We start from the raw sequence: 26,685 nt of genomic DNA on the forward strand, positions 1-26,685 counted from the left end.
ACCTATGAACCCACCCATTATGTGTATTTTTTTAAAAATTATAAAAGCGGTCGGGTGCATTGTCGTGAATCCTACATAAATGAGAAGAAAATGTGCCTATAGAAAATACCTCATGTAAGCTAGCAACCAACAGGGAGGTTCTCAACAAATTGCCTACTCTTTTTATCATCAGCACTTTTTTAAGAAGAATGGCCAGCATGTTTCCTTGCCAGATCACTTTCTGGCACTTTCATCAGGGCACATGGACCTCCTTCCACCTTAGAAGTTTACCAGACCTGTAGAAATAAGAGGGGACAACACACAGCATAGAGAATGCATAAGACTTTTGCATAAGATATTTTCAATAGTGTACCCCCATGGCATAGTTACCATACGGCCACCAGGTGGAGGCTTACCAGCAGACCGCAGGCAGGAAACAAATGGATAGACCAACACTCAGTCACCTATAGGTAAAACATTCACACTTTAAAAACTTGGCCTGGGTGCATACCTCAGCCTACCAGGAATCCCATTTCTAACACCCACGCTTCAACCTGGCAGGTGAATAAAATAATTGTAAAATACCAGAGTGCATTTAATGATGTACAGACTACCATATCTGGACATATCTTAGTAGCAGGTTTTAATATTGATAACCTGTAAATTTGTTAAAAATCATATAATGAAATCATTCATAAATTCACAGTACCAAGAGCATTAAATATTGATCTGAGCATTTTTTAGCAGCAAGAACAAGTGATCTGTGCAAATACACAAAGGCGCATACTGTTTAGTAATATTTTCCTAATCATCAATGGAAAATCTCAAAACCTCAGCTAGAGATACAAAGGTATAACGGCCATAGGAAATAATGAATTCAATAAATTGGCTCTACCGGACTGAACATTTAGGTTGAATACCAGAGTACAATTGCTTATGAATGGACAGGTATACCTTGACATATCTAGGCAGCAAGATTCAAAATTAATAACATACATTTGTTAAAATCAGATTGGTCTGGGAACTTTGGATTTAGGGACCTTTCAATATTTAACTGAAAATTATCAAATGGTGGCAAATACGCAAACAAGCATACTCTCTAGTTAACAAAGCATTTACTGCCATGGCTCTGAGGCAATCCATTTTTTTCGGCTTCAGCTAAACAAAATTACAAATTGGCAAATAGGCAGGTTAGAGATGCCAATTAAACAAAATCAAAGCTTGGCGGTACGTTCTCATCCCTACTTCCAAAAAATACGGTCTCAGCATGATTGTACACAAGTTTAATAGAGCTATACAAATACACACTATGTGAAGTAGTGTTTCCTCCATGTATCCACAGAGCCTTAATTTGTTGTTTGACCATTCTTTTACCAATAGTGTGGTAGGCTCCTTAGTCTGAGAAGCGCCAAGTTTTATTCTAAAAAATGAGTCTCGTATGTGGGACGAAAAGTGCAAGATAAAGTATGGTTGGGTGCCTGGAACTTCATTTGAGTTTATAATTTGCCAAGCATGCTTGTTTACTGTTATTGCTCCATTGTCCAGCTGAAACGAAAAAAGTCATTGATAGATTCAAAGTAAGATTAAAGCAGGCGGTGGTCCCTTGGGCAGTTCACTGATCCATCAAGCATAAGACTTGGACGAAATCCTGTGCGTAGACCCACTAGAGGCCTGTATGTGAAGGGTTGGTAATCAAGTAAGTGAATCTGTGAAAGATGCCAATGTTGGATAACCAGAGTTACAGGTAAGTAGGTTTTATCCTCCCTGTATTGCAACTTAGGGTGGGACACATTACAGGGGATTTGTTCTGCTGTTCAGACTGTCTAATGGACCAGATTTGTGAGACAGTAAACAGACTAACATTTAAGATGCAGCGTTCCCTCAATTCCCAGAAACTAAAAAAAAATATATATATATAAAAGTAATATATTCAAAGTTGTTTTTTTTGTCTTTCAACTTTATTCGTAATAGCAATGTCTGCCTTTAAAGTCACAAGCATAATTCTGCTTTGTGAAATCTGTCACTTGCTCTCTTTGACTCTGTTAGCAGTCAAGATGTGATTCTAAAAAGTTAGAATTTAAATAAGACTACATTTGACAGTTTTGTATACTCTACATGTGCTTCCACATGATATTTTGTTTAGGAAAATCCAGTTCCTGAAGGAAACACATTTGGCTGCTGAAAAGGAATTAAAATACTCTATAGCTGATTAATTCACGAGGTGTCCTATATGTGGGAGCTGAAATGCTTCAGAATAGAGAATGAAAAAGCACTTGTTTTTGACTTTAAGGTTAATTATCTGTTTTTCTCCCATCAGCACTTCGAGATGGTTAGATGTCTGTGTATATGATTTGTAAATGTTTTGCCTGCATAAATATTGAAATATTAACCAAGTTATTTTTTTTATTCTTATTTTGTTTGGAATAAGAAAGCAGACACTGTTTTTGTCCCTTCTGAAAAAGAGCAGTCTTCTAAATGCTTTCACCTCCGTTATAACGTAGTTGAAGATAGTTACACACGTGTTTCAAATGATAACGAAGAAATCAAGGGCTGGGAGAGCGGCGTTTGGCGCATGGAATCTCTTGCGAGGAAAGTGGAGAATGACTGGAAAATGGTAATTAAACTAATGCACTCTCCGCCTGCAAGATCCTGTTTATTTAATGCAGCTTACGCTAACTGCACTCCATGCCCAAAGAATGCCACTCCGTTCTCTTCTGCTAATCATGAATGTATTTTGCACTCGGGTAAGAACAGCAAAGCCAGTCTGAAGGGGCTGAATTCCCCATCAGAGATGTTCTTGACATATCTGGTCACCTCAGATGTAAACAAATAACTTTCTTGGTAGTTACCCAGTTAAACAATTCACTACCTTTGCCACCAACCTAGTAAAAGTGCAATAACCCAAATGTATTTCTTACAGTATAAGGTTTTATAAAAGTAAGCCTGTGCTGGTTTGCCAAATCGGAATATACTTTCTCTTCATAAATGGTTTCTTACCTGTTTGCCCTGGTTATGTTGTTAATTTTTATCACACTATTCTAAATCTGAATTGTGTTTGTGATTGGTTCTGTTAATTTGATTTACAGACCAGAATAATGAAAGATGGTCATCACTTGCACATGTTTCTAGTCCACTGTACTCCTTTTCCTACCATAATCATTGACTGTCCCAATCTCTGTAAAACAGCATGAAAAATAACCACAAATATTTACCATGATCCCAAAAGATATTAATTTTAAAAAGACCTAAATTCCAGAACAATTTTTACACCTGTTGTGAAAGAAATAATATATCTGTGCTGTAGAACACAGTCTCAGTCCATGGTAGAGTGATACATTTGATGATTTTCAATTGTACACCAAACAATTAGAAATAGAGGAAAATGTCAACTGATGTGGTTAGACTTTTTGTGGCTTCTGGGCGAAGGGATTTATAGAGTGCATTTATAGTACAGTTTACATTTTTTTCCTTATTTAAAGTAACTGATGTTGATCTTTCTGAAAAGGCATTGTCTAATTAAAACCGAAAAGTTATAAAATGTAACATTATTAAATGTATTCCTTTGTACTTGTTTCTCACAGGTATATTTAGCTCGCTGGGAAGGATCCACAAATGCTTGTGTGTGCTGGAAGCTGGAGTGTGGTTCAGTTGGTCTAAAAGTGGAAAATGTCTCTGTTCGAGTTAGCAGTGCAACATATCAGAATGGAGAAGTAAAGTGGCGATTGCGGTCTTCCACAGCTGAAGTTGTTCTGAGTGGAGGTTTGTGCTGAAGCTCAACATTCTCTAGCATGGTCACAGCAGCAGTCTTTAATGAGAAGGGGTGGATGTGCTGACCTACGTTTCACTTCTTTTGTGTCAGTAGTACTAATTGGATAAATATGGAGATTTATCACTCACCAAATTCTCACCCGTCTGTCTTGCAAATTTAATTTATTCACAGATCACAAGAAATGAAACACTCCTTCCCTCTACCTTCCCTTGCCTCTGACTTTTTAGGTCTCGCTATGAACGCAGCGCAAGCTGCTTCGCTAGCGAGACTATTGCTGCCGCTTTGGTGCTGGAAGGGAGACAGGAGGTGGCACGCGCGGACAGGAGATGTGCACTCCGTACACGTACACATCTCCTGTCGGCGTGTGCCACCTCATGTCTCCCTTCAGCACTAGAAACCAGCGGTACAGCGCGCGTATGGCACACTTTCACTTTCCCTCCCCTTCAAGAATTCTGACATTCCACACGGCCACGGCTTATTATCCCGTCCATTATTTCGTAAGTCCCAGCAGAGTTTACATTGTGACTCACGTGTCGACTGCCGATTCAAGATTATTCTTGTCTGCAGAAGAACTTCCAAATTTGCTTTGCAGGAGACACAAAGACAGATTTTAGCTGAAAACATTGTCCAACCAGATTTGCAACCCCCCACCCCTACACTCTCCGAAAGTCAAAGCCCCAAGAGAAGGAAGTGGAAATTCAGTGTGCTTGCAGTAGTATTTGCCTTCTGTAGTTCCTTACAGTCAAACCAAGCGGTCTTCTTTTCTAGCACATACGTCTTCAAAGGACAGATTTCTTTGAATAGTTTCAGGGGGACAATTTGTTGTTAACCATCACACTTCCTGACCCACCCCCCACCCGCCCTCTGGAGATTTAGAGACTTCTTGTCGGGATAATAGTCCTGTGCACGGCATGGAAATGCGATCCCACTCTGCCAGGTTCTTTTTCTGGATTAACTCGTGTTCCTCATTAAGTAAACTTGACAAACATGCAAGTCCACTGGTGGTGCTCCATCTTTTACTTTACTGGGCTCTGATGACTGGGGCAGCCAACGTGTAGCCCATTCTGATTGAGCTGACAACTACTTCCTCATCTAGGCAATGTGACAGGAACTGTTAATCTTGAGTGCAAGCCTGTTTCCTCTCGCTCTAGTCATTCAATCTGCAGAATTCATTTAGCATAGCCCATATAAGTCATGTGGATTTCTATTACACTTGCTCCAGTCCGCGCGTTCCAGATTCCGGGTGCCCTTTACAAATGCACCTTGGGTGTTGAATTCCCATTTTCAGCATCTTCCGTTCCTCTGTGCCAATAAAGCCTTCCATGAAAAATGTTCAATGCCCTCAGTCTTTGTTTTGCAAAGCAATTGCTTGCAACCGAAGCCACTTCGTAGCGCAGAATCGCCTGTCCAAAATCCTTGCCAAACTTGTACCCGGGCAATGCCAAGTCCATGAAATCGGGGAACTCTTATCAGATTTTCTGATCTTCAGGTAAGAGTTAAGTGGTACTCCAAGGAGCTCTTTCCCTTCTTTCGACGAGGAGTGGTTTTGGTGGTGCATTATTAATGGGAGAGGCGCCTGATAAAAGAGGCGGTGTTTGTTATTTTTTTTTGTCATGTACACTGCTGCAGTTGGTTTATTTCTACTATCTGGGCACCTGGTGTTCCAGAGCAGAGATCCCCCTACTCAAACTGTCCCGTCTCCTTGGGAATTGCAGCTGAATCTAGCTTGAAAAGCAGGTTGGCCTTGTTAGACCACAGGTTTCATTTTGGTTGGTAGCTAATGAACAACAATTTAGGCCATTTTGACCATAACCTTTTTGTGACATCAAGACTGGGCAGAGCATTTTGACCTTCATTCTCTGTGCTACTTGGTAGCCAGTGCAGTTCTTTAAGTGGTGGAACATGTGTTCAGATTTCTTCAGGTAGAGACATAACCAGGATGATAAGCATCTAGAACGCTACAGTAATTAAATGGAAGCAAAACACATTCAGTCAGGTTAAGTTCTGGAGGAATCTTTGCTTATCATGTTAAAGTGGTGTGATGATTAAAAGAAAGTTTTGTATCAAACCGTACTCAAAGTTGTTTCCTTCCTCCAGCCGCTCAAATGGAATAATGCCAACTGTAGGCTCTTCAATTCGGAGGTTTTGCGGTGTTTGACCATTTTTTGCAGGTGGGGCTCTCCATCCATCAATACATTTGCTTCAGGCAGGAGAGTAATGTTATTTTGTGGTTGTGTTTGGCTGCCCAGACAGAGGTGGTTTGATGTAGTATCATTACATTTGGAATGTAATGCGATAGTTAGATATTTCCTGGGCCACAGATCTCGGTGCATGTTTAACAGGAAAGGGGATCACAGAGATCCTTGGAAAACTCCAGTTTAAAGCTGCTTAGTTGACCAAAAGGAAAAGCTGTTTTAGATGGAGCCTGGGCAGCGCATGTGCTGCTCGGTGAGCCATGCTGTATTGGAGTATGAAATAGAAGCACCCCCCACCATGTGCCTATATTTGTCTTTGGCTTGTTAATATTGAGTTATTATGTTTCATCATGCCATGCCAGCTTCACCAACCCTCCAACCCATAAGCGAACAATAAGAAGCCAAGCACACTTTTTACAAGAAACTAGTTCACTCCCCCTCTGCCTGCAAAGAGTAGTGCTTGGACACCAAAAATCTTTTCAAGCCTAAGATTGATAATATGGAAAATTCACCCACACTATCGTCACATCAGCACCACTATGGGATACACCCACCTTGGCCACCTTAAGCACTCTATTTGCCATCCACTTATGAAACAAAGTTCAATTCTTGAAAGCCACAGCGTATGAACACTGTGTTATACTGACTTAGGTAGTGAAGGAGATAGTTGATGGCGGCGTTATAGACATCCGTGATGCATCACACTCTCAAGGTACGATTGCAGATGCCCTCAGGGCTGTCAGAATGTGCTCCTCCTGTAAAAGCCTAACAGTTACACTGTGGATATCACTATTTGTTAGGTGATTGCACCTTTGCCATTTTGGATCCAATATCACCAGAAGATAAAGATGAATGCTCTTGGAGTTGGAGCTGAGACACACCCAAGAAGGCCGCTTCCCTGAGAGCACCATTAGAAGCTATGGTTCTTGAACCAGTTGCTGTAGGTTGGGGACCAGTGCTGACACCCCAATGAGGGAGTGGATGACTGCTGAGTGCCAGAACTGAATAGAACCTTTACTACTCCCAGGAGCGCAGTGGCTTGCTCCTTACAATGACCACCATCACTAATCTCAGTTCTTCACTCTAGGCCTGAGATGGAAAAGTTGGCTTTTGCTATGACTGCAGATCAGCAAATCGGAAAGCTTTGGCAGTGTGTGCTTGGAGCTGTTAGTCACAGAAAATGAAGGGTGATTAGCACTAGTTCAGCATTGCTACTACTAGAGTTTCAGTTTACTGCCTGATTAAGCTTGCAGAGAAGGACAGTGAGTAACCTGGCAAAATCTGATGCACCATATTCCGGCTTCCTGCAGCTGAAAAAACTTGCCAGATGTGCCTATGGATTCTCCCTGCTGGTTCCTGCTTCTGTTTGTCCCCCATCAGTACTGTGAATTTATGCTGCACACTCCGTATGATATATCACCTAGGACTAATATGACTTGGTCCTTAGCTTGTAATGTGATACACCCGCCTTCTACTGCTGATAAGACCTTCATCCCTAGATGCTATTGTTGGATTCATAGACCATTGTTCAGTACATTCTTTGTATATTTCCACCTTCTCACGTGCCTGACCTAGCATATCTGAATATGAAGAAGGGTTACCTTTCCTGTCTGGCATTATTAATGGGACATTCTTCCCTTCTAATGGAGGTGCTGCTCCAGGACCTTTCTCACCATTTTCCTCATGTTCTGATCTTTTCTGTGCCTCCTTTATGCCGACTGTATCCAACCAAGGCTCCAGTTGTTTAGAGTGACCCGAGCACCTTAGTTAGAGGAAAGTGTATCATCTCAGTTTATCATCCTGGTGTTCCCTGTTCTCTTGAGTGAGGCACAGTGGCACATGCTTATGTGACTGCTTTGCATAGAACTGTTTCCCAGATTGCCGTAGACAGGCTTGCCTACCGGTGCTCATATGTTCATTCACCTGACAGAGCAGCTCTTGTTTTCCGAAGCACTTTATAACACTAAGAGGAGCGCATACGGCCAGAGGGTACAAGAGAGCAAGGTTGCACCTGGGCGTTACCTAATTGTTTGTATGGAGGCTGCGGGCCCCTACAGATTCTAGAAAGTTTTTGACTACTGATGAATGTGAATACATAGAGGACCCTGAGAGCATGACGCCGGAGTTTCTTTGTGAGAACGATGTGCCCTTTGTCCTGGATAATTACCAGTGAGATCATATTGGAGAAAGTATAAACTCCTACATAAGGAGGACTCCATATATATGTATATATGCAAGTCACCTTTTACTGTCGGCAAGGGTTACTCTTTTGGTATTCATTTGGAACCAAGACATAAGGCAATACATAGATATTGTTTTTAGTTCTAATGACCTCATGATGATGTTTCTTTGCACACAATCTAAAGGGGTCGAAACGTCGATGTGTACTTTTAAGTGTTACAGCCCAACATGACCATCACGCACTCAAGAATAAATTCTAGGTCTTGTTGAGAGTGGTTTCACCATTAATTTTAGCTGTGCCTAAATGTATTATTTTGTTATATGTAGTATTAGTTATGTTTCAACTGTGTTGTGATGTATGTATAACACGCCCTTGTTTCACTTCCCCTGTGACTCACCAATCAAAAAATAGAGTTGGATAAATGATATCTTTGTGTGTATCTGTCCTGTTCATTATCAAAATATGATTTTTTTTTCTAAACTTTAATCACGTTTCAAATGGTGCAATTGGTTTGTATTGCAAAAATCAGTGTTTAGTTTAGACTGATCCTTGTGTTTATTGATGTCCTACCTTAAGAGGGGACAGAAGAAGAGTTCATTGTGTTTGTTTTTGTACCCAGACTTGGGCTGAATCTACATCTGATTGCCAAGAATCTGGCATTCCTTGGCCCTCAGACGTCTTGGGACTCCTTACTGACAGCAGGAAAAGCTTAATTTCTTTAATGCTTTGCATGGCGTTACCCCTAGCCTTGTGCCTAGAACCTACCTGCGATTGGGCAGAGTCCTCTTTGACCTTACATTCAAGTCTTTTAATCATCACCTTCTTTCTCGAGTCTCCCCCTATTGTCATTCTTTGGCATTGTGTAGGGTGAAGCTGTTCTACTTGGACTTCAACTGACCTATACTTTCGAGGGAGGGTTCTTAACTTTAAGTCCAATCTCCTTCCTTTCCTCACATTTAATTTACCTAGGTGCCAAATCATACCCCACCCATAATTCTGTCTCCTCACCAACATTGGCTTTCTAGATACATACACTGTCGAACACCCCTGTTCCCCTCCTTGAACCGGAGGTGCCTCACTACCCACAGTTTGAGAAACTACCGGCCTAACAAGCGAGGGCATACAAGGTATTATTCGATTATTAAGATTATGGTTTTTAAACACAAACCAACAATTAGCATAATGATACATAAAATTAATTTCAACAAACTATAAAACCAGATTGTGGATTTGTTGTAAAGAAATCGGGATAAATCCAGTCACACTTGAAGGTGGATTTTGGGGTCTGCAGCGATGGTCACCGAGATTGGACAGTGGTCTCTATTTCTAAAAGGAAGTGGTGCTTTATATTTCCACAATGCAGCATTTGCTTTACCCCTATGATCTACGGGCTGACAAAAAGCTCACATATACCCACCTCCCAGTGCCATGAGTGGATGGATTCGTTCTATTATCTTTTTACATGATGGGCTTAAGCTGTGATCTTGGGTCATCCATGTTATCCCTTTTTCAGTATTCATGATTCTGTCTTAATTTGAGTTCTTGGTTACTGTTGTGAGCTGAGTCTATTACTACCCATTTAATCCTCCCTTGCTCATATGACTAGTTCATGCAGGGATGGTAATGTAGACCTTCTTTTAATTTGTATAATTTCGCCTGGTGTTTAGGTACAATACCACTGCTTAACTGGTACTTGGACAGTGGGGCCTCCGTCACACGACTTAGGCTTCTGATCCACCAATATATCGAGTGTGAATGTATTTGTTTGGTTCCCACAGGATTATATGACTACATTTCTTCACCAATCCTTCTCCTTATAACCTTTTTCTACCCCGTCTTTCATTACTTATCTGGGCTTGCTGTACCCAATACCTTGATGTCTCCTGGACCTCCATTCTGTCAACTTTCTTTGATAGTCATAAGGGACGGGGTAGTCGTTGCAGTGGATTTTCTTTTTTTCGACCCAATTAATGCACATCCCTTCCTCTGCCTGTACCTGGAGAGCCTTGATTTGCAAGTATCGAGCCCAACATCCCAAATTTTGTCACTTGCTCACTCCACCACTAGTACAATGTTCTTGATCATTTCACTGAATGTCTGTGGCATGCCACGTTTTGTTAAATACAAAACGGTGCTATTCTATTGAAGATTTATTCATTTTGAACTTGCATTCCTCCAAGAAACGCATCTATCTTCCATCTAGTCTACAAAATTAAGAAGAGAACGGGTGGGAATTAATATAGTCCTAGATAACAGTAGACCAGTGGATTCGCGAGAACGCTCTGTAACACGCGTAGTTGTTCCAAAAAAAGTGCAGCTTTACAATACTTCCTATGTCGTAGCCATTTAAAAATGGGTTTTCAAGAAATGGATTATTGGGACAATTTGACTCAAACACATATAAACGTTTTTTTGGGTGTAAGAATTGCGTTTTGAATTTTGCAACATACCTGTGATCTTTGGAGGAAATTGTAACCAGGCCCAAACCACATCTGGGACAGATCTGGACACACAAGAGCAATGATTTCATAATCTGCTTAGTGACAATTTGGTAGTTATCTGGTACTATTACACCCACTATCACAAACGTTATCTTTCAATTAAGACCTCATGGCACACATTAAAGCATAGGCTCACTTTTGGTGCCGGTCAACTGTTGCCAGGCCTAACTCGCTGTAGGATGCTGGAGGTGGTCTTACCAGTCGGCACCCAGGATCACTGCACTTAGTTCGATCATATGGCCAAAAATGACCTTAGATCTCAGTCACACCAGTACATGAAAGGAAATATTGGCCAGGTTTGGTGCTGACTTTTTTTGTTGTGGACAAAGCTTAGTGGAGGGTCTTTCTAATGCGGATTCCGCTGTTGCCAGTTGACATCTAGCTAGTGAACTGCTGGCCCTGGAAGAAACTATTAGGGATTGGACTAAATTGTATATAGATAACCCATGCCAGGTTTCTAAGTGATCGCTGGAGAAGAGATAGACTTGCAATTCATGTTTTTCTCTAAGTTTCTCTTGACCTACCAGATAGGAGTTAAAGGCAAAAAGAAAGCATTGTATGAAAATGTACTGTAAGGATTTGTGCTCTCTTCCTTACATTGGCCCATAAAAATAAAGGCTGTTGAACAGTCTCTTCATGCTTAATAAGTTATGGAACTATCTGGAAAAATAATACCTAGAATGTTTATATTCAATTGGAGGTTGTCCAATTTGTCACCTGCCATTTTTATTTCTTTGTTGTAGCTAAGCCCATAGTCTGATGTGACACAAGTTGTGAGTAGATTTCCCACCACCTCCAGCTACTGTAGGTTTCACATGACCGGAAAGGCCTATTTCTCCAACATTGAATCTTTAATATATTAACATGCTTAGATCGTTCCCAATTGTCGGGCAGGGAACCCTAGTACATTAATATAGCAGAGAACAGTGCAAAAATAAACAGAGTACAGTGCAGAAGAGCCATAGTCCTGATACAACATGGTCACATCCACCTCATTTGAAAGAATCCAAACGTAAGTCAATGAGGTTGAAGCTTTGGCTCTCCTACTCCCCCTACAGGCCGCCATAGCTCAGTTTTTCTACCACAGGATGTGTGTGAGAGAGTCCCCTGACAGAGCTCTGCTTTTACCCTTCAGTCATCCTGAAATTGTTTACTTTTTTGCTTTACCTTGGGTTTGAAATTCCTTATCTTCAGCACTGAGGTACTGTGTGTTGTTTTCAGGGAATATTACTGTTTTATCCAGAATTGGGGTATCTTTCAAAGATTCACATGCCTGAATCATTCCCCGTCGCCGAGGCAGGAGTCCCACGGTAAATAAAAAAGCAGTGCCAAAAACACTTTGTAGTAGTAGGCCCTAGAAAAGGCCTGAGGCCTAGATTATAGTAGCCTATCTACCTCATTATGCTAAAAAGACCAAAGTCTTTGCTCCAACCAATCAGCTTACAGCACCCTCTAGAACCCTCTCTGCAGAGCCAGTTCTCCTCAGATTTTCACCGCATGTCGTGGGCGAAGGGAGTCTCCCTGAGCTCTGCTCAGTTTTTCTTCAGCTTTACTTCTTTTTGGATTACAAGATCATACTTCATTTCTCTGACCCTATTAAGGCAGTAATATGGCAGAATGGCAGTAAACAAGGTAATAGACTATGATTTATGTCTAACCTTTTCCTCAATAACTCTCATGTTCTAAGATGAGGCTAATATGGGTCAGAGACTTTAACCTGCCACTTCTGATGAGGATGAGGGAGGTCAAAGGGAGAAGTCGCTCCAGGAACCTATTGAGGGCGCGCATAAAAGCCATAATATTCACCTTGAGTCTTTATAGGCACTTCTCGCAGAGGATACAACTCCCTTTTCATCTCTGACACTACATCAGGGAAGTCCTCTTGACCTGACATTAGGAGTATTTAACATAACTCCATGTCTACTATTACTGCCTCACCTTTATGATCCTCATCTACGATGATCGTCGACGATGGCCTCCTCTTCGATGGTCGTCGACGATGGCCTCTTCTACGAGATGGCCTCATCTACGGTCGTCTACGACTGCTTCGTCGTCGACGACTGCCTTAACGGTCGTCGACAACGGTAGTCGACGACTGGCCTCGTCTACGACGGTCATCGACGACGGGCCTCGTCTACGACGGTCGTCGACGACGGGCCTCGTCTACGACGGTCGTCGACGATGACCTCATTCGTCTACGACGGTCATCGACGGACGGTCGTTGACGACTGCCTCATCTAAGGTGATCGTCTATGACTGCCTGATCTTTGATAGTATCATCTACAATGGCAATGCCTAGCTACGACGGTCGTCTATGACAGCCTTATCAAGGTAGCCTCATATACATATGGCCTAATTTGTGAATGGCCTATACTACACATGGCACCATCTATGAATGGTATCATCTATGGCTGGCCATCATTCGATTGCCTCATCTATGAGTGCCTCATCTATGGATGATATCACCTATTTTAACCTCCTCTATGATGGTATTGCTATGACTGTCTTTTATGACAGCATCATTCTCTAACAGTGGCCTACTCTAACAATGGCCTAGTCTACCAATGGCTTCGTCTATCAATGGCCTGATCTAACAATGGCCTTGTATAATAATGGCCTTGTTTACCAATGGCCTTGTCTACGAATGGCCTTGTCTACCAATGGCCTCGTATTTCAATGGCCTCGTCTGCCAATGGCCTGATCTACCAATGGCCTCATCTATGAAGGGTGAATGGCCTCATTTATGTTACACTCATCTACGGATGCCCTCACTTATGATTGCCTCATCTTCGATGGCATTGTATATGGCTGTCGTCTAGGACAGCCTCGTCTAGGATGGTTGCTCATGACAGTTATCTATGACGTCGTTTTAGTCTGCAATAACCTCGCCTACATAACCATGTCTACGACAAAGTCTATGATGAGATTGGCTGCGATGGCTTCAGCGGTAACAGCATCATATATATTTTTAATGAAGTGGGCAGCAGCTAGATTTTGACTGCCAGCTACAGGCGAGTAAACAGACTATCTCCTTCATGGTTTCGAGGAGGTATGCAGGAAGATCACGAGAGTGGTACCTATAATAGACCAAGTCTATTCCAGCAGTGTTTCTGCGCATAGAACAGAAATGATGTGTACCTACTAGCAGCCCATCCGGTCCGATAGGCCACCGTTCGACCAGATTCAGTAATTTCACAGTCCGCTCAACAGCAATCTAAAATCCTGCAATGCCTATCACCACACCGCCTGACAAAGAAGGATGTCGTCTGGACCTTTTGGGGAAAAAATTCTCTACTTTGGCAGCGGCCTCTAGTAGAGCTAGCAATCCTTTATCCATGATCGGTTGTTATGACCGTCAAATATGGTTGGACATAACGAGTTTCAATGACCTCATTACTGAGGACCGAAGGCGGGATGCAGGAAAGTTTCTGTTGGAAGGTGAACATGCTGCATCAAGAACTTTAGATTGCGCCTTGAACATCGGGAACACCAACCTCCGTCACTTAGCAGGGGAGGCAGGGCTTAGACGCCAGGGATGGCTTAAAGCCGCTACCTTCAGCCCTGAGCAAAGATTCTAGGCATGGCCTATGATTAAAGTTTTTGGTTGGGTAAACATTTTAATGAAGCCCTCTTAGTTATAAAACCTGGCACTGATACTGCACGATCATTAAGCACCCTTCAATATGGGCGCAGATCTTTCAGAGGAGCGAGATGAAGGGGTTTTCATCAAGAGGAGGATACCAAAACCAACTAAATAAGCAGTATCCATCTCAGTACAGCCTTGCAGCCAGGCATCTTGCCGTAGATAGTCGGTCTAGTTTCTCCCGTCAGGGTGGTCGAAAGAGATTTAAGTATCAAGGCTGAGGCACTAACAGGAAGCCATGATCCCCACAGGGCTCCAATCATTTTACCCTTTTCTCGCGTGGGCCCGAAGGTTTCAGGTTTTTGTTTACAAGTGGCAGGGAACTGTGTCAGACCAATGGGTTCTAAACCTAGTAACCAATGGCCACTCCCTGGAATTCATCAAACAGCCATATACTACTCCGCCCAGGGGTCTCCCTCCCCCTCGTTTTCACAACAATTAAGTTATTTAAACGAAGGATATTTTATGGCTTCTCTGGATGGAGAGGATGCGAATTTCCACATACCTGTCCACCCCAAACAGCACAAATATTTTCGCTTTCACTTGGCTGGCGCCCATTATAGGTGCAAAGTGCTCCCATTTGGGCTGAGATCGTCACCAAGAGCCCTTCACGAAGTACTTGGTACCAGTGCCAGCAGCATTGAGATCTTGAGGAATGCAAGTATTCCCCTGTCTAAACGATTGACTGCTCAAAGGTCCTCCAGAACACGAAACCAAGATTGCCACAGTAGATGTACCCATCTCGTCTTTTCTCTGCGGCTGATTCTCAACGACAGCAAATTGCAGTTAGGTCCTCTCCAAGTAAATGTATTTTCTCGGAGCAGGATTAGACACAATCCAGAACAAAGCATTCTTGTCACACGACCGCCAGTTGTGTTTTCAAAAATTGGCAAGGTTAACTTCAAAAGGTCAGTTTCAGTTCAAATGTTTGCTTCGTTCCTGAAGATGTACTCTTCAGCGATACATCTCATACCCTTAGCATGGCTCAAAATGAGACCTTTTCAGGAAGAACTTATGTTTCAAGAACAAACAATGGGTTCGTTCGACGATACCATCAAGGTTACGCCGTGCATGATAAATTATGTAAATTGCTGGTCGCAGACAGAGAATATAACCCAGGGTCGCACGTTCCTGCAAACCATTCCAGGGTTAGTTTTAACGACTGATGCCTCAATGGAATGATGGGGAGGTCATCGGCAGGATTTGCAGAATTCAAGGAAAATGGTCTCAAAGACAAAGACAACAGCAGATCAACAGGCTTGAGCTCCACAACGCTGTTCTGTCCCCCCAAGCATTCCTCCTGAGGATTGAGGGTTCCTCTGTGCTAGTCCAGACCGACAATAACATTAGCATGTATTCTATCAATAAACAGGGAGGAACTGAATCAGCTACACTCTCGCAAGAGGTTCAGGAATTGAGAGAAGGTGTCTCATTTCACAAGATTTCGTGAGAGCTGAACACGTCAGGGCTCTCCACTATGCTCTGAGCATGCCTCAGTCGGACTGTCACGAGTGGAAGCCGGAAAAGGGACAGGTGAACCCAGTGTTCCAAGTTTGGGTTAAGCCGCCACGGGATCTATTTGCATTCAGAGAGAACAAGGAAGGCCGATATTATGCCAGCAGGTTCCCTTAACAGGGATCAAGAGGGAATGCCCTGTCCATGTTTTGGTTTGTGCGTACGCTTTTTCCCCAATACCATTGGTTCCGAAGGTGTTCTGCAAGATTAGGCTGGAAGGTTACCATCTGATTCCGATTGCGCCCCGTTGGCTGATATTGGTTCTCGGAACTTATGCTACTGTTTACAGGCAAGCCCAATTGGCTACAGCCTGAGCCTACGATGTTGTCAGGGGACGGAGGCCAAGTGGTTCTTCCGGACCCACAGTCACTACACTTGCACGCACAGCTTATCATTTGTTAGAGTTCAAGGGCATCAACGTTTCAAAGAACTGTTGTGAAATTTTGGCCATATCTCGTGCCCAAGGCACAATCCAGGCTTATCGCCTCAAATGGAAGAGATTTTGCGGTTGGTGTGAGGTGAATGCCATTCACTCAATTAGTTACTGCAGAACAAGTTCTCCATTATCTTGTCTTCTAGCCAAGTCTGGGCTTAGTTTTTCATCGAACAAAATGTGTCTTGCTGCTCTTTCCAGATTTAGGAAATGTTAAACATTTTCTTTTTTCTGCTCTTCGGCACTTGCCAAACAGTTTATGAAAGGGCTTTTCCGAGCCTTCTCTCCAGTGCGAGCACCCTCCCAGAGTGGGAACTCAGCATTGCTAGCGCAGTTACTGCAGTGTACATTTGAGCTGATCCATAAACCAGATCTCAAATTCCTCACCTGGAAGGTTACCCATTTACTGGCTCTTGCCTCTGGAAAAAAGGGTTTGTGAGATCCAAGCTTTCACTATAAAGGAACCCCTCAATTTTACATTTTCCTCGGAACTATGTAACCCTTTGGACAAATCCCAGGTTCATTCCTAGGGTACCAACACAATTTCACTCTAACGAACCGATAAGATTAAAGACATTCTTTCCGGATCCATCTGCTCCAGCTGAAAGAGCAATACACTCGCTGGATGTTTAACGCTGTTTAAGATTCTAACTACAGAAAACTAAGGATATCAGATGATCCAGCCAGCTGTTCGTGGCTTATGGTGAAGCATCTCTTAGAACGGTTGTGACAAAGGCAAGAATAGCCAGATGATTAGCATCTTTTCTGCCATGACAAGGCTAACAAACCTTTGCAGTGGAAAGTCAAAGCTCTTTCCGGCTAGAAAAGTATCAACATTCACAGCGTTGTTGGCTGGAGTAATTCCAGAAGATATGTGGAGCTGTGACATGGAAAAATGTCCACACGTTCACGAGACATTACTGCCTTCAGTCTACATGTCAAGAGGGTTCCGCACTTGGACAGGTGGTCTTGCGCTACCTTTTTTCGTTAATACCAGTTTCTGTTAACCTTTGGCTGTTTAAATATTATCTATGCTTGCCTTTATTCATGCTATGCATAAGGTTATGCGATTTTAACATGTTATATTTATATGTACTTTAGTAGATATATTGGATGTGTATGAGATTTACATATATTGTAAGTAACAAGGACCCCCTGGTTAGATTTGATAATTTGTACTTCAGGGAAAAACAAACGTGTGCATAAAATTAGAGAGACAGGAGGAGGGTAGTTGCAAAAAGAAATTCTAACAATTATATTAAAAATTATGTTTCACTTTTAATTGGTATAACAAGTTAAAATAGACAAATATACAAAAAATAGATTCATATAACATTTAGACACACTTCTATCTCATAATAAAATTATTACATAAAAAGAGAAAATTTTTGAACAACAATATATTATACAGTCACTTAAAAGCTTAAAGAAAAGGTGGCAATTAATGTTCGACGCGCGTTTCGGCGTTCAAAGCAACGCCTTCTTCAGGAGCCACAAAGTATACCTAAAAAAACACATAATAACAAAATATAAAAGGTATATTCATTGACATTCTTTCTAATTTTTTTTAAAAAATGACGCAAATAATCTATATATCTATAGAAGAAATTAAAATAATATACTAATAGACAATGCATTGCAACAAACCCTCCCTACATGTTTTTGGCAATTTATCCTTCAAGTCAAGTCAAGGAATTTATATAGCGCACTACATACCCGGAGGGTTTCAAGGCGCTTAGGAAGGGGAGGAGGATTACTTGTCAAATATCCACGTTTTAAGTTGTTTTCTGAATGCTAGGTGGTTCTGGGTAAGGCGAAGGTAGGCGGGGAGCGAGTTCCATGTTTTAGCAGCCAGGTATGAAAAGGATCTGCCTCCCATGGTGGTCTTGTTGATGCGCGGTACAGTGGCGAGGGCTTGGTTGGAGGAACGTAGTTGGCGGGAGGGGGAGTAGAAGGACAGTCGTGAGTTGAGGCATTCTGGACCGATGTCGTAGAGTGATTTGTGTGCGTGGGTAAGCAGTCTGAAAGTGATCCTCTTATTGACGGGTAGCCAGTGGAGGTCTTTAAGGTGACCCGAGATATGATCGTTGCGTGGGATGTCTAATATGAGTCTGGCTGAGGCGTTTTGGATTCGTTGGAGTTTCTTCTGGAGTTTTGCGGTAGTACCTGCGTAGAGGGTGTTACCGTAGTCCAGTCGGCTCGTGACCAGTGCGTGGGTGACTATTTTCCTTGTTTCGGAGGGGATCCAGCGAAATGTTTTTCTGAGCATGCGAGAATGTTGAAGCAGGAAGAGGATACGGCGCTAACTTGTCTGTTCATTGAGAGTGAAGAATCCAGGATGACGCCTAGGTTCCGTGCGTGGTCTGTCGGGATGGGTGCTTTTCCGAGGGCTTCCGGCCACCAGGAGTCGTCCCATGCAGAGGGGGATGTACCTAAGATGAGGACTTCTGTTTTGTCTGAGTTCAGTTTCAGACGGCTTTCTTTCATCCATTCGGCAACTTCTTTCATTCCTTCGTGTAGGTTGGTTTTGGCGGTGCTGGGGTCATTGGTGAGGGAAAGGATCAGTTGAGTGTCATCCGCGTACGAGATGATGTTGAGGTTGTGTTTGCGTGCGATGGCCGCGAGGGGGCTCATGTATACGTTGAAGAGGGTGGGACTGAGTGAGGATCCTTGCGGTACGCCGCAGATGACTTCAGAGGCCTCGGACTTGAATGGTGGAAGGCGGACTCTCTGGGTTCTTCCGGTGAGGAACGAGGTGATCCATTCAAGTGCTTTTCCTTGGATTCCGATGTTATTGAGGCGTTGTAAAAGGGTGCTGTGGCAGACTGTGTCGAATGCTGCAGAGAGGTCGAGGAGGATGAGGGCGACTGTGTCTCCGTTGTCCTGTAGAGTTCGAATGTCGTCTGTTGCTGCGATGAGGGCCATTTGCAAAACAAGTTACAAAACTAGATTATACGTATCTGAGCAGTTGTAGTGACTCCCAACAATGTTTAAGGAGAAACTAGGGGAAGAAGCGTTAACTCAAAGTTAGAAATTGGAAACACTTCACAATTCTCAGTTACTGGTAGCCTATCATACCTCTAATGTCCTATTATATTTCAGAATCTTCCAATTAAAGGACCAGAGATATGTCTATTATCATGAAAAACCTGTCTACTAACAAAAAAGGGGGGAATTCCCTAAACCGATCTCATTGATAGGCATAACACAAACTGAAGACCCAGAAAAGGCACCATGGCCTACGGTTGATAAAGCAGAGAGTTTCATAGATAAAATGTAATGCTCTATAACACGATAAATTTGAGCATTTAGGGCATCAAACCAAGCTTAGGTGTAGCACACATTTATTTCTGTGAGTTATATATTGAATCTTACCTATGCGTTATAAAAGGTAATGCGGGTTGTAGATTATTCTGGGTTGTTTGTTGCGACGGCCTTCAGTGGTTAAAGAGTAAAAGGATATAGTTTTCTCAAGGCTTCTCACTTTCCTCTGCCGTTCTAAATAATGGCAGAAAACTACAATTACACCTTCATGATATTTAATATGCGCGGGTTAAAGCCCCTCGTGAGTAGTCGAAAGACTATCTTCCTAATTTCTTACCATAGTCAGATACAGAATTATTCCTTTCTCAAATAACGTTTATTTTAAAATATCATTGCACGATGACTCATTACATTTCCGGGTTCCTTTTTACGAGTTACTGAGAAAAAAGGAGAAAGATAGGTTTAAATTATTACGATGTGAGGGACGATAAGCCCTTTAGCAAACAAGTTTACGAAAATACCTAACGCCTAAAATGCTCGCTCTCACCATGTTAAACAGATCGCTGCGTTTAATAACTGCTAGCGTCTCGGAGCCGCTGGTAAAGATTCCGAGCTCTTCGTCTCTCCTTGGAGATGTATGGCTCACTGGCTTTCCTATCCGTGCTCTCTTTTACATGAAACTGGCAATGAAAGAAAGTAAATAAGCCATTATTAGTTAAATGCATACAAGGATGCTTAGGAGAGTCTAACACGGTTCTAAAGAGTTTTTAGCTAATTCTTACCGTGTAAACACGGACGCTGCATACGATAGCTGCTGGCGTCAGTGCGGGACCGTTGGAAAAGGTGTATCACCTGCGACGATCACGGGCCGTATTTAAATACACAGGGACACGTGATAAGTGTCCTATGGGGGCCAACCTCTCCAGCAGAAGGGAGGGCACCCAATCTATTAACCCGAACACACGGATCTGCCCATCTGGTCCGTATTGACCATCATTACCGGCAAACCCGAGAGAAAAATCCAAAAAGGGGAACAGGTATTAATTCATACATGGTATCTGAGATTTACATATCCATGTTTGGACTTTACTATGCATGTCTCTTTAGTTATTATAACTCCTGTTTTAACTTTGAAGGTTTGCATTATCAAGCCTCTGGTAACAAATAATGGATTCAATTGGGAGTTTATCAGCACAAGTCTCCCACCATCCGCAACCGACTGTATACTTGGTATACTGCTTGCTATTCTGATTCAGGCATGTGAATCTATGAAAGATACCCCAATACTGGATAAGAAAACAAGTTACTTACCTGTAACTGAGGTTATCCAGTATTGGTATCTTGCATAAATTCAGATGCACCCACCCTCCTCCCCGGAGAGTCAGTTCTCTAAGTTCGGGATACTTGTTCCCACTTGTGCTACGAAAATCTGAGGAGAACTGGCTCTGCAGAGAGGGTTCTAGAGGGTGCTATAAGCTGATTGGTTGGAGCAAAGACTTTGGTCTTTTTAGCATAATGAGGTATATAAGCTACTATAATCTAGGCCTCAGGCCTTTTCTAGGGCCTTCTACTACAAAGTGCTTTTGGCACTGCTTTTTTATTTACCGTGGGACTCCCGCCTCGGCGATGGGGAATGATTCAGGCATGTGAATCTATGAAAGATACCAATACTGGATAACCTCAGTTACAGGTAAGTAACTTGTTTTCTTCTGCACCAGGGAAACCTTTTTTCCTTACAACCAGCTGACCGAGAAAAGAAGTCTCTATCTAAACCTTGTTTATCTTGTAATAACAAAGATTCTCACAGATTTGCATGCTCAGCATATTTATTGACGTTATCCACTTCATAAGGCATCAGTTTGATATTTGTAAAGATTTTTTCATCTAAAGCTTTTAAGGACAGAAAGAAGGTTGGCATTATTCTTTATTGGCTAAGAGAAATTTCCTCCTCCTATAGGAGATGCCCCCTCTTCAGTAAAGCATTCTTTGAAAAGTGCCCCTCCAATCACTTTCATGAAGGCACCGCACAAGTGGAGACATTTACAGTTTCCTTAGCTTGATTTATTTGGTACAACACTTGAAGCCACCTTTTCTTGTAATTCACTGGAAAGCATACCTGTAGACACCAATGGTGCATCTTAGTCAATGTTATTAGGGAGGTGTAGTTCTGAACTTAACCTACGAGTCATGCAGCACATTTTAGGTCTCGGCCTCCGTCGCACGGCGTAAGCAGTGGGCAGAGTCCGAGATTTTTTGTTTTGGCTACAGTGGGGCTTTAACCCGACCCTCTTCTCCATTGGCTGGCTTCCTAAACGGAGGCCAGCCATTGGAGGAGAGGGGTGTCACTCTGTTCAATCCCCGTTTTTTTGCGATTCGGGGGTGTGTTTTTTTCAGTTTTTAAGCCGTGACGTCATCAGTCACTCAACTGCTAAAAACACGCCCCCGAATCGCAAAATGACCGTGGGTTTCTCCGAGGCATTTCTGCCTCGCCTCGGAGAAACGTGGTCGTGTTCATGGCAATCCCCTTCTCCCATACTCTCCTCTCCTCATGGAAGGTAAGGATGTCTAGGTGGATGTAAGCGAAATGTAGATGTTTAGAGTGCGAATGTGTCCACCCAGATACCCAGTGAAGTGACAGCTCTTTTTTGTGATTTAATCAACGCTATGGGTAAATTCTTCCTTCTCCAAGTTAGAGATCCTCCAGCCGGGAATAACAAAAGACTTAAGAACCAACCAGGCTGGTTTACTAAAAAATGCAGGGAGGAGAAACCTGCCTTGATTACTGCTGTTAAAACTAAATCCCTGGTAAAGATCAGGCTTGCTAGGAAAAAGTATACTCAGAGCACGAAAGCAGCAAAGAAAGAGTGGGAGGATAGGTACTGGTCTGATCTCGTGGAATCGAGTGCTGGCAGAGATTCTAGAGGGTTCTGGAACTTAATCAGACTCCGGAACAGACCAGATAGACCCTTATTGTTATTGTTATTGTTATAGTCAGCTTATATAGCGCCAAATCACCTGCAGGTCTCAGGGCGCTTTTGAACTGTCAGACACAACAACCTAGACGATAGCACAACGGTGGGGGAGCTAGACCTGATTTACCGCTGCTCTAAATAAGATGGTTTTAAGGGATTTTCTGAAGCGGAGCAAGTTTCCTTCTTTACGTAAGGCTTCGGGTAGTTCATTCCAGATCTTTGGCAGCAAGGTCGAGAAGGATCTCCCACCTTTTGTTGCTAATCTAAATCGGGGGCATACCAATAATTTGGCCTCCGAGGATCTCAGGTTTCTTTCAGGTCGGTAGATCTCTAGTTTTTTCTTAATGTAGGCTGGGGCTTGTCCATAGATGGCCTTGTGGGCTATGCAGAGGCTTTTAAATATGGATCTCTGCGTTACTGGCAGCCAGTGGAGGCTCTGCAGCAATGGGGATGCACATGATCTTCTTGGAAGTTTAAAAATAAGTTGTGCCGCATCATTAAATACCACTTGCAGTCGGTTCGTTAGTACCTTTGGTAGACCTAGGTAAAGTGCGTTTCCGTAGTCCAGCCTTGACAGTATGGTGGCCGAAATTACAGTGCGGAGCATGGACTGGGAAAGAAGCTTGCGCAGTTGTCTTATGAGCCCATTGCAAGTTCCCACCACTGCGGAAACCTGGCTCACCATTGAAAGAGCACTATCTACCTTTATGCCCAGGCTTTTTACCGTGTTGACGGGGTTGGGGGTGGGGCCAAGTTCCTGGGGCCAGTATAGGTCGCTCCAGGGGGAGCAGGTATGTGACACTATTAGCACTTCGGTTTTCTCCGGGTTGATCTTCAGGAGGTTCCTGGACATCCAGTTGACAGTATACCTAAGTACTTTCTGCGCCTGTAGCTGGGCCTGTGCAGTGTCATCTATGCTCAACAGCAGTTGGGTGTCATCAGCGTAGTTGAACACGCGACAACCCATCTCTGCCAAGGCGCTTATAAGTGGTTGTAGGTAGAGGTTGAACAGGAGGGGTGATAGGGCAGAGCCCTGCGGTACCCCACATGTGAGTTCCCCCACTCCTGACACCCCATCTCCCAGCTGGATCCTCTGCGTTCTCCCGGACAAGAATGATTCTAGCCAGAGGTAAGCTGAATCCCGAAACCCCAGTCCTGTCAGCCTTTCCAGGAGTAGGGTATGGCTGATGGTGTCAAACGCCGCTGACCGGTCTAAAAGTATCAGTGCGCTTGGATGTTTCCCGTCAGCCATACCTCTGAGGTCGTCCAGTACTGAGAGCATAACCAGCTCAGTACTGTGGTGAGCACGGAACCCTGCTTGCATTTCGTGAAGCAGTTGATTAGATTCCAGGAAAACCGATAGGGATTTCAGGATGTGCTGCTCCAGGACTTTGGACAGGAATGGCAGCTGGGATATCGGTCGGTAGTTCTTTAGCACTTTAGGGTCTGACCCCACTTTCTTTATGAGTGGCCTAACACGGGCTTCTTTGAAGCTAGCTGGTAGTTGCCCCATGTCCAGGGATTTGTTTAATAGGGACAGGATGTGATTTTCTAAAATGGGGCGGGCTAAGCGAAACACGCTTGGAGGGCAAGGGTCCGCTGGGGAGCCCGACTTAATTTTCCTCATCAGGAGTTCCAGGTCTAGTGGTTCAATCAGCGGAAAGCTAGACATAAACATCCCTACTGGGGTTTTGACTTGTTGTGGATCTGTTAGATCAGTGGCAGTATTTTTTATTTCTTTCAAAATGATGTCTACTTTCTCTAAAAAATATGTCAGGAAAGCATCGCAACTAATTGTGTTGTCCGTGTGTTGTGTTCTCTTGCTAAGTTCTGTGAGAATTTTGAAGGTCTCTTTCTGGACATTTTCTGCTCTATTGAAACGTGTTTCATAGAATAACGCTTTAGATTCCTGTATATGTCTTTTGTAAATGTGAAGGGATTTCTTGTATTGGTCCCGGGATTCTTCGTCTTTTTTATTCCTCCAGTTTCTCTCGATGATGCGTAGCTCTCTACTATAGTCTCTCAGGGCAGGTGTAAACCAGGGGGCTCTTTTCCCATCACCATTTTGTATTTGAACTTTTACTGGTGCAATCTGGTCGATTGCTCTCGACAAGCTATGTTATCTCCCTGTACTCCTGGTCTGTGTCCGTGTCTGGGGCCTGAGGATGGATAAGTTTACTGAGTGACATAGTCAGTGTTTGTGAATCTACCTTTTTCCACTGACGGGTTTTTATAATGTTTGATGATGGTTGTGGAGGTTTGCCATTAATGGGGACCTCGCAGTAGATAAGGTGGTGGTCAGACCATATGCAAGGGTACACTTTGGTAAGAGTGACCTTGGGGTCTAAGGCCCAGATCAAGTCAAGGGTATGGCCCTTTATATGTGTGGGGGAGTTTACCAGTTGTCTAAAGCCTAGGGAGGTCATTGTTGTCTCCAGAGAACTGGCTGCTGGCTCTTTTCTCTCCTTGTCCCAGTGTAAGTTGAAATCCCCCGTGACTACAATGTTCTTATAGGGTGAGCATATGTCGGAGGTGCTGGCCATGAATAACTCATTAAAGGCTGAAGTGGAGTTAGGGGGACGATAGACAGTGACTATAATTAAGCATGTGTTTTCAAACATGATTTTTACTGCGATCATGTCCGCCAGGTCCACTGTTTCTGCCAAGATTTTAGTAGTAGCTAGGGTTTTTTTAAATAGAATTGCCACTCCTCCACCTCGGGTGTTCCCAACACGATTATGCCAGTGTATGTCATAACTTGATGGTACAGCCGCTATAATGTCATGCTATACATGTAACATCCCAGCCCCAACCTGGTCTAACCACTTTCTCTCCTTTATACCTCTGATGAGACAAATCCCCAGTTAACCGATAGCAGTCCCTACACAGCTGAACCTCAGGGGGACACAATAGGAGATCCATTCACCCCTAGAGAAGTTGAGAGCGTAATAAGATCCTTGGTGCCCCATAAAGCCCCGGGACTTGATGGGTTACCCGGCGATCTGTTGCGTGCTAACTACAAAGAGTGGGGGAAGGTGGTTTCTTCCTTGCTCAATGCTATTAACAACGGCGCTCCTGTCCCAGAATCGTGGAAAGGGGCAGAGGTCGTCCAGATATTCAAAAAGGGGTGTTGGGACGATCCCGCCAACTATAGGCCTATAAGCCTTATTGATTCAACCCAAAAGGTGGCGGGCAAAGTGATTTTGGCGAGGGTGCTTCAGTAGCTAGACAACAATAACATTCTGTCGGACTACCAACCTGGTTTTCGTTCCGGAACAGGGACCATAGAACAAGCTTTCAGATTGGTTCTTCTTTACTTGGATGGTGGTGGTGCTGGGCAAGGGCAGTCTTTACCTGGGCTTTATAGACCTGAAGACTGCCTTTGACCTAGTACCAAGGGAGGGGATATGGAGGGTTTTGTCGGGGATGGGGCTTCCACCGTATATCCTGTTGTTATTGGTGAGGCTCCACGCTGACAATTTTGCCCAGGTGCGGTGGGGCACGCACAGTGAAAAAACGGACAGGATTCCAGTGGGGAGAGGTGTCCGTCAGGGATGTGTGCTCGCTCCCACTCTGTTCTCGCTTTATGTGAACGGAGTGGTCGAGCAACTGCTTAGAACTCCTGCAGATGCACCGTCCCTGGCGGGCAAGCGTATCCCCACATTACTTTTTGCTGACGATACGCTCCTCATTTCAAAGACTCCTATGAGCCTGCAGAGCCTCTTTTTTTTTTTTTTAAGGGTGAAGAAAAAAAAAACTTTATTTTTTCAGCAGAATAAACAATACGTTCCCTCCCCAAAATTTGCATCAAGGTATAGAAAATACATGTGTACGCAGTTCACCCCCCCAGCACGGCTCCAACAGTTGCAGATAGAACAGGAAATGCAAGAATCAGATCCACGGGATACAGTGTAAGTACAGAAACTGACATAAGGAACATGTGCGTAGTCATCAGGGTAGTACCCCAGCCCCTACTCTCCCTCCCCATCCCCCGCCACCCCTTCCTCAGGTCCCGATTCCTCGGACGAGAACAATGCAGCACTAGTAGCATCCGAGTCGCTGTCAGTCTACCCCACCGCACACATCCTACGCCATGCAAGCAAGTCCTCCTGTAGCCGCTCATCCCTACGCGTATGCTGCATGTGCGTTTCTTCAGCCAATGTCCATTCCCCCACATCCCGAAGCCATAATGTCATATCTGGCGCCCTTTGTCCCATCCAGGTTATAGCCAC

At 43.5% G+C, this 26,685-nt stretch overlaps 1 protein-coding gene across 1 annotated transcript in view; it reads left to right on the forward strand.

Moving 5' to 3' along the window:
• NGLY1 (N-glycanase 1) overlaps window positions 1–26,685 on the forward strand; it is a 421,608-nt gene that overhangs the window by 343,666 nt on the left and 51,257 nt on the right. Inside the window, exons 10-11 of the mRNA XM_086942132.1 lie at window positions 2,408–2,593; window positions 3,561–3,738. Coding sequence (XP_086798258.1) covers window positions 2,408–2,593; window positions 3,561–3,738 — 364 coding nt within the window. The remainder of the gene's footprint in view (window positions 1–2,407; window positions 2,594–3,560; window positions 3,739–26,685) is intronic.

Source organism: Lissotriton vulgaris, chromosome 10 (genome assembly GCF_964263255.1).
Source record: "Lissotriton vulgaris chromosome 10, aLisVul1.2, whole genome shotgun sequence".
In the NCBI taxonomy this organism is placed as follows: domain Eukaryota; kingdom Metazoa; phylum Chordata; class Amphibia; order Caudata; family Salamandridae; genus Lissotriton; species Lissotriton vulgaris.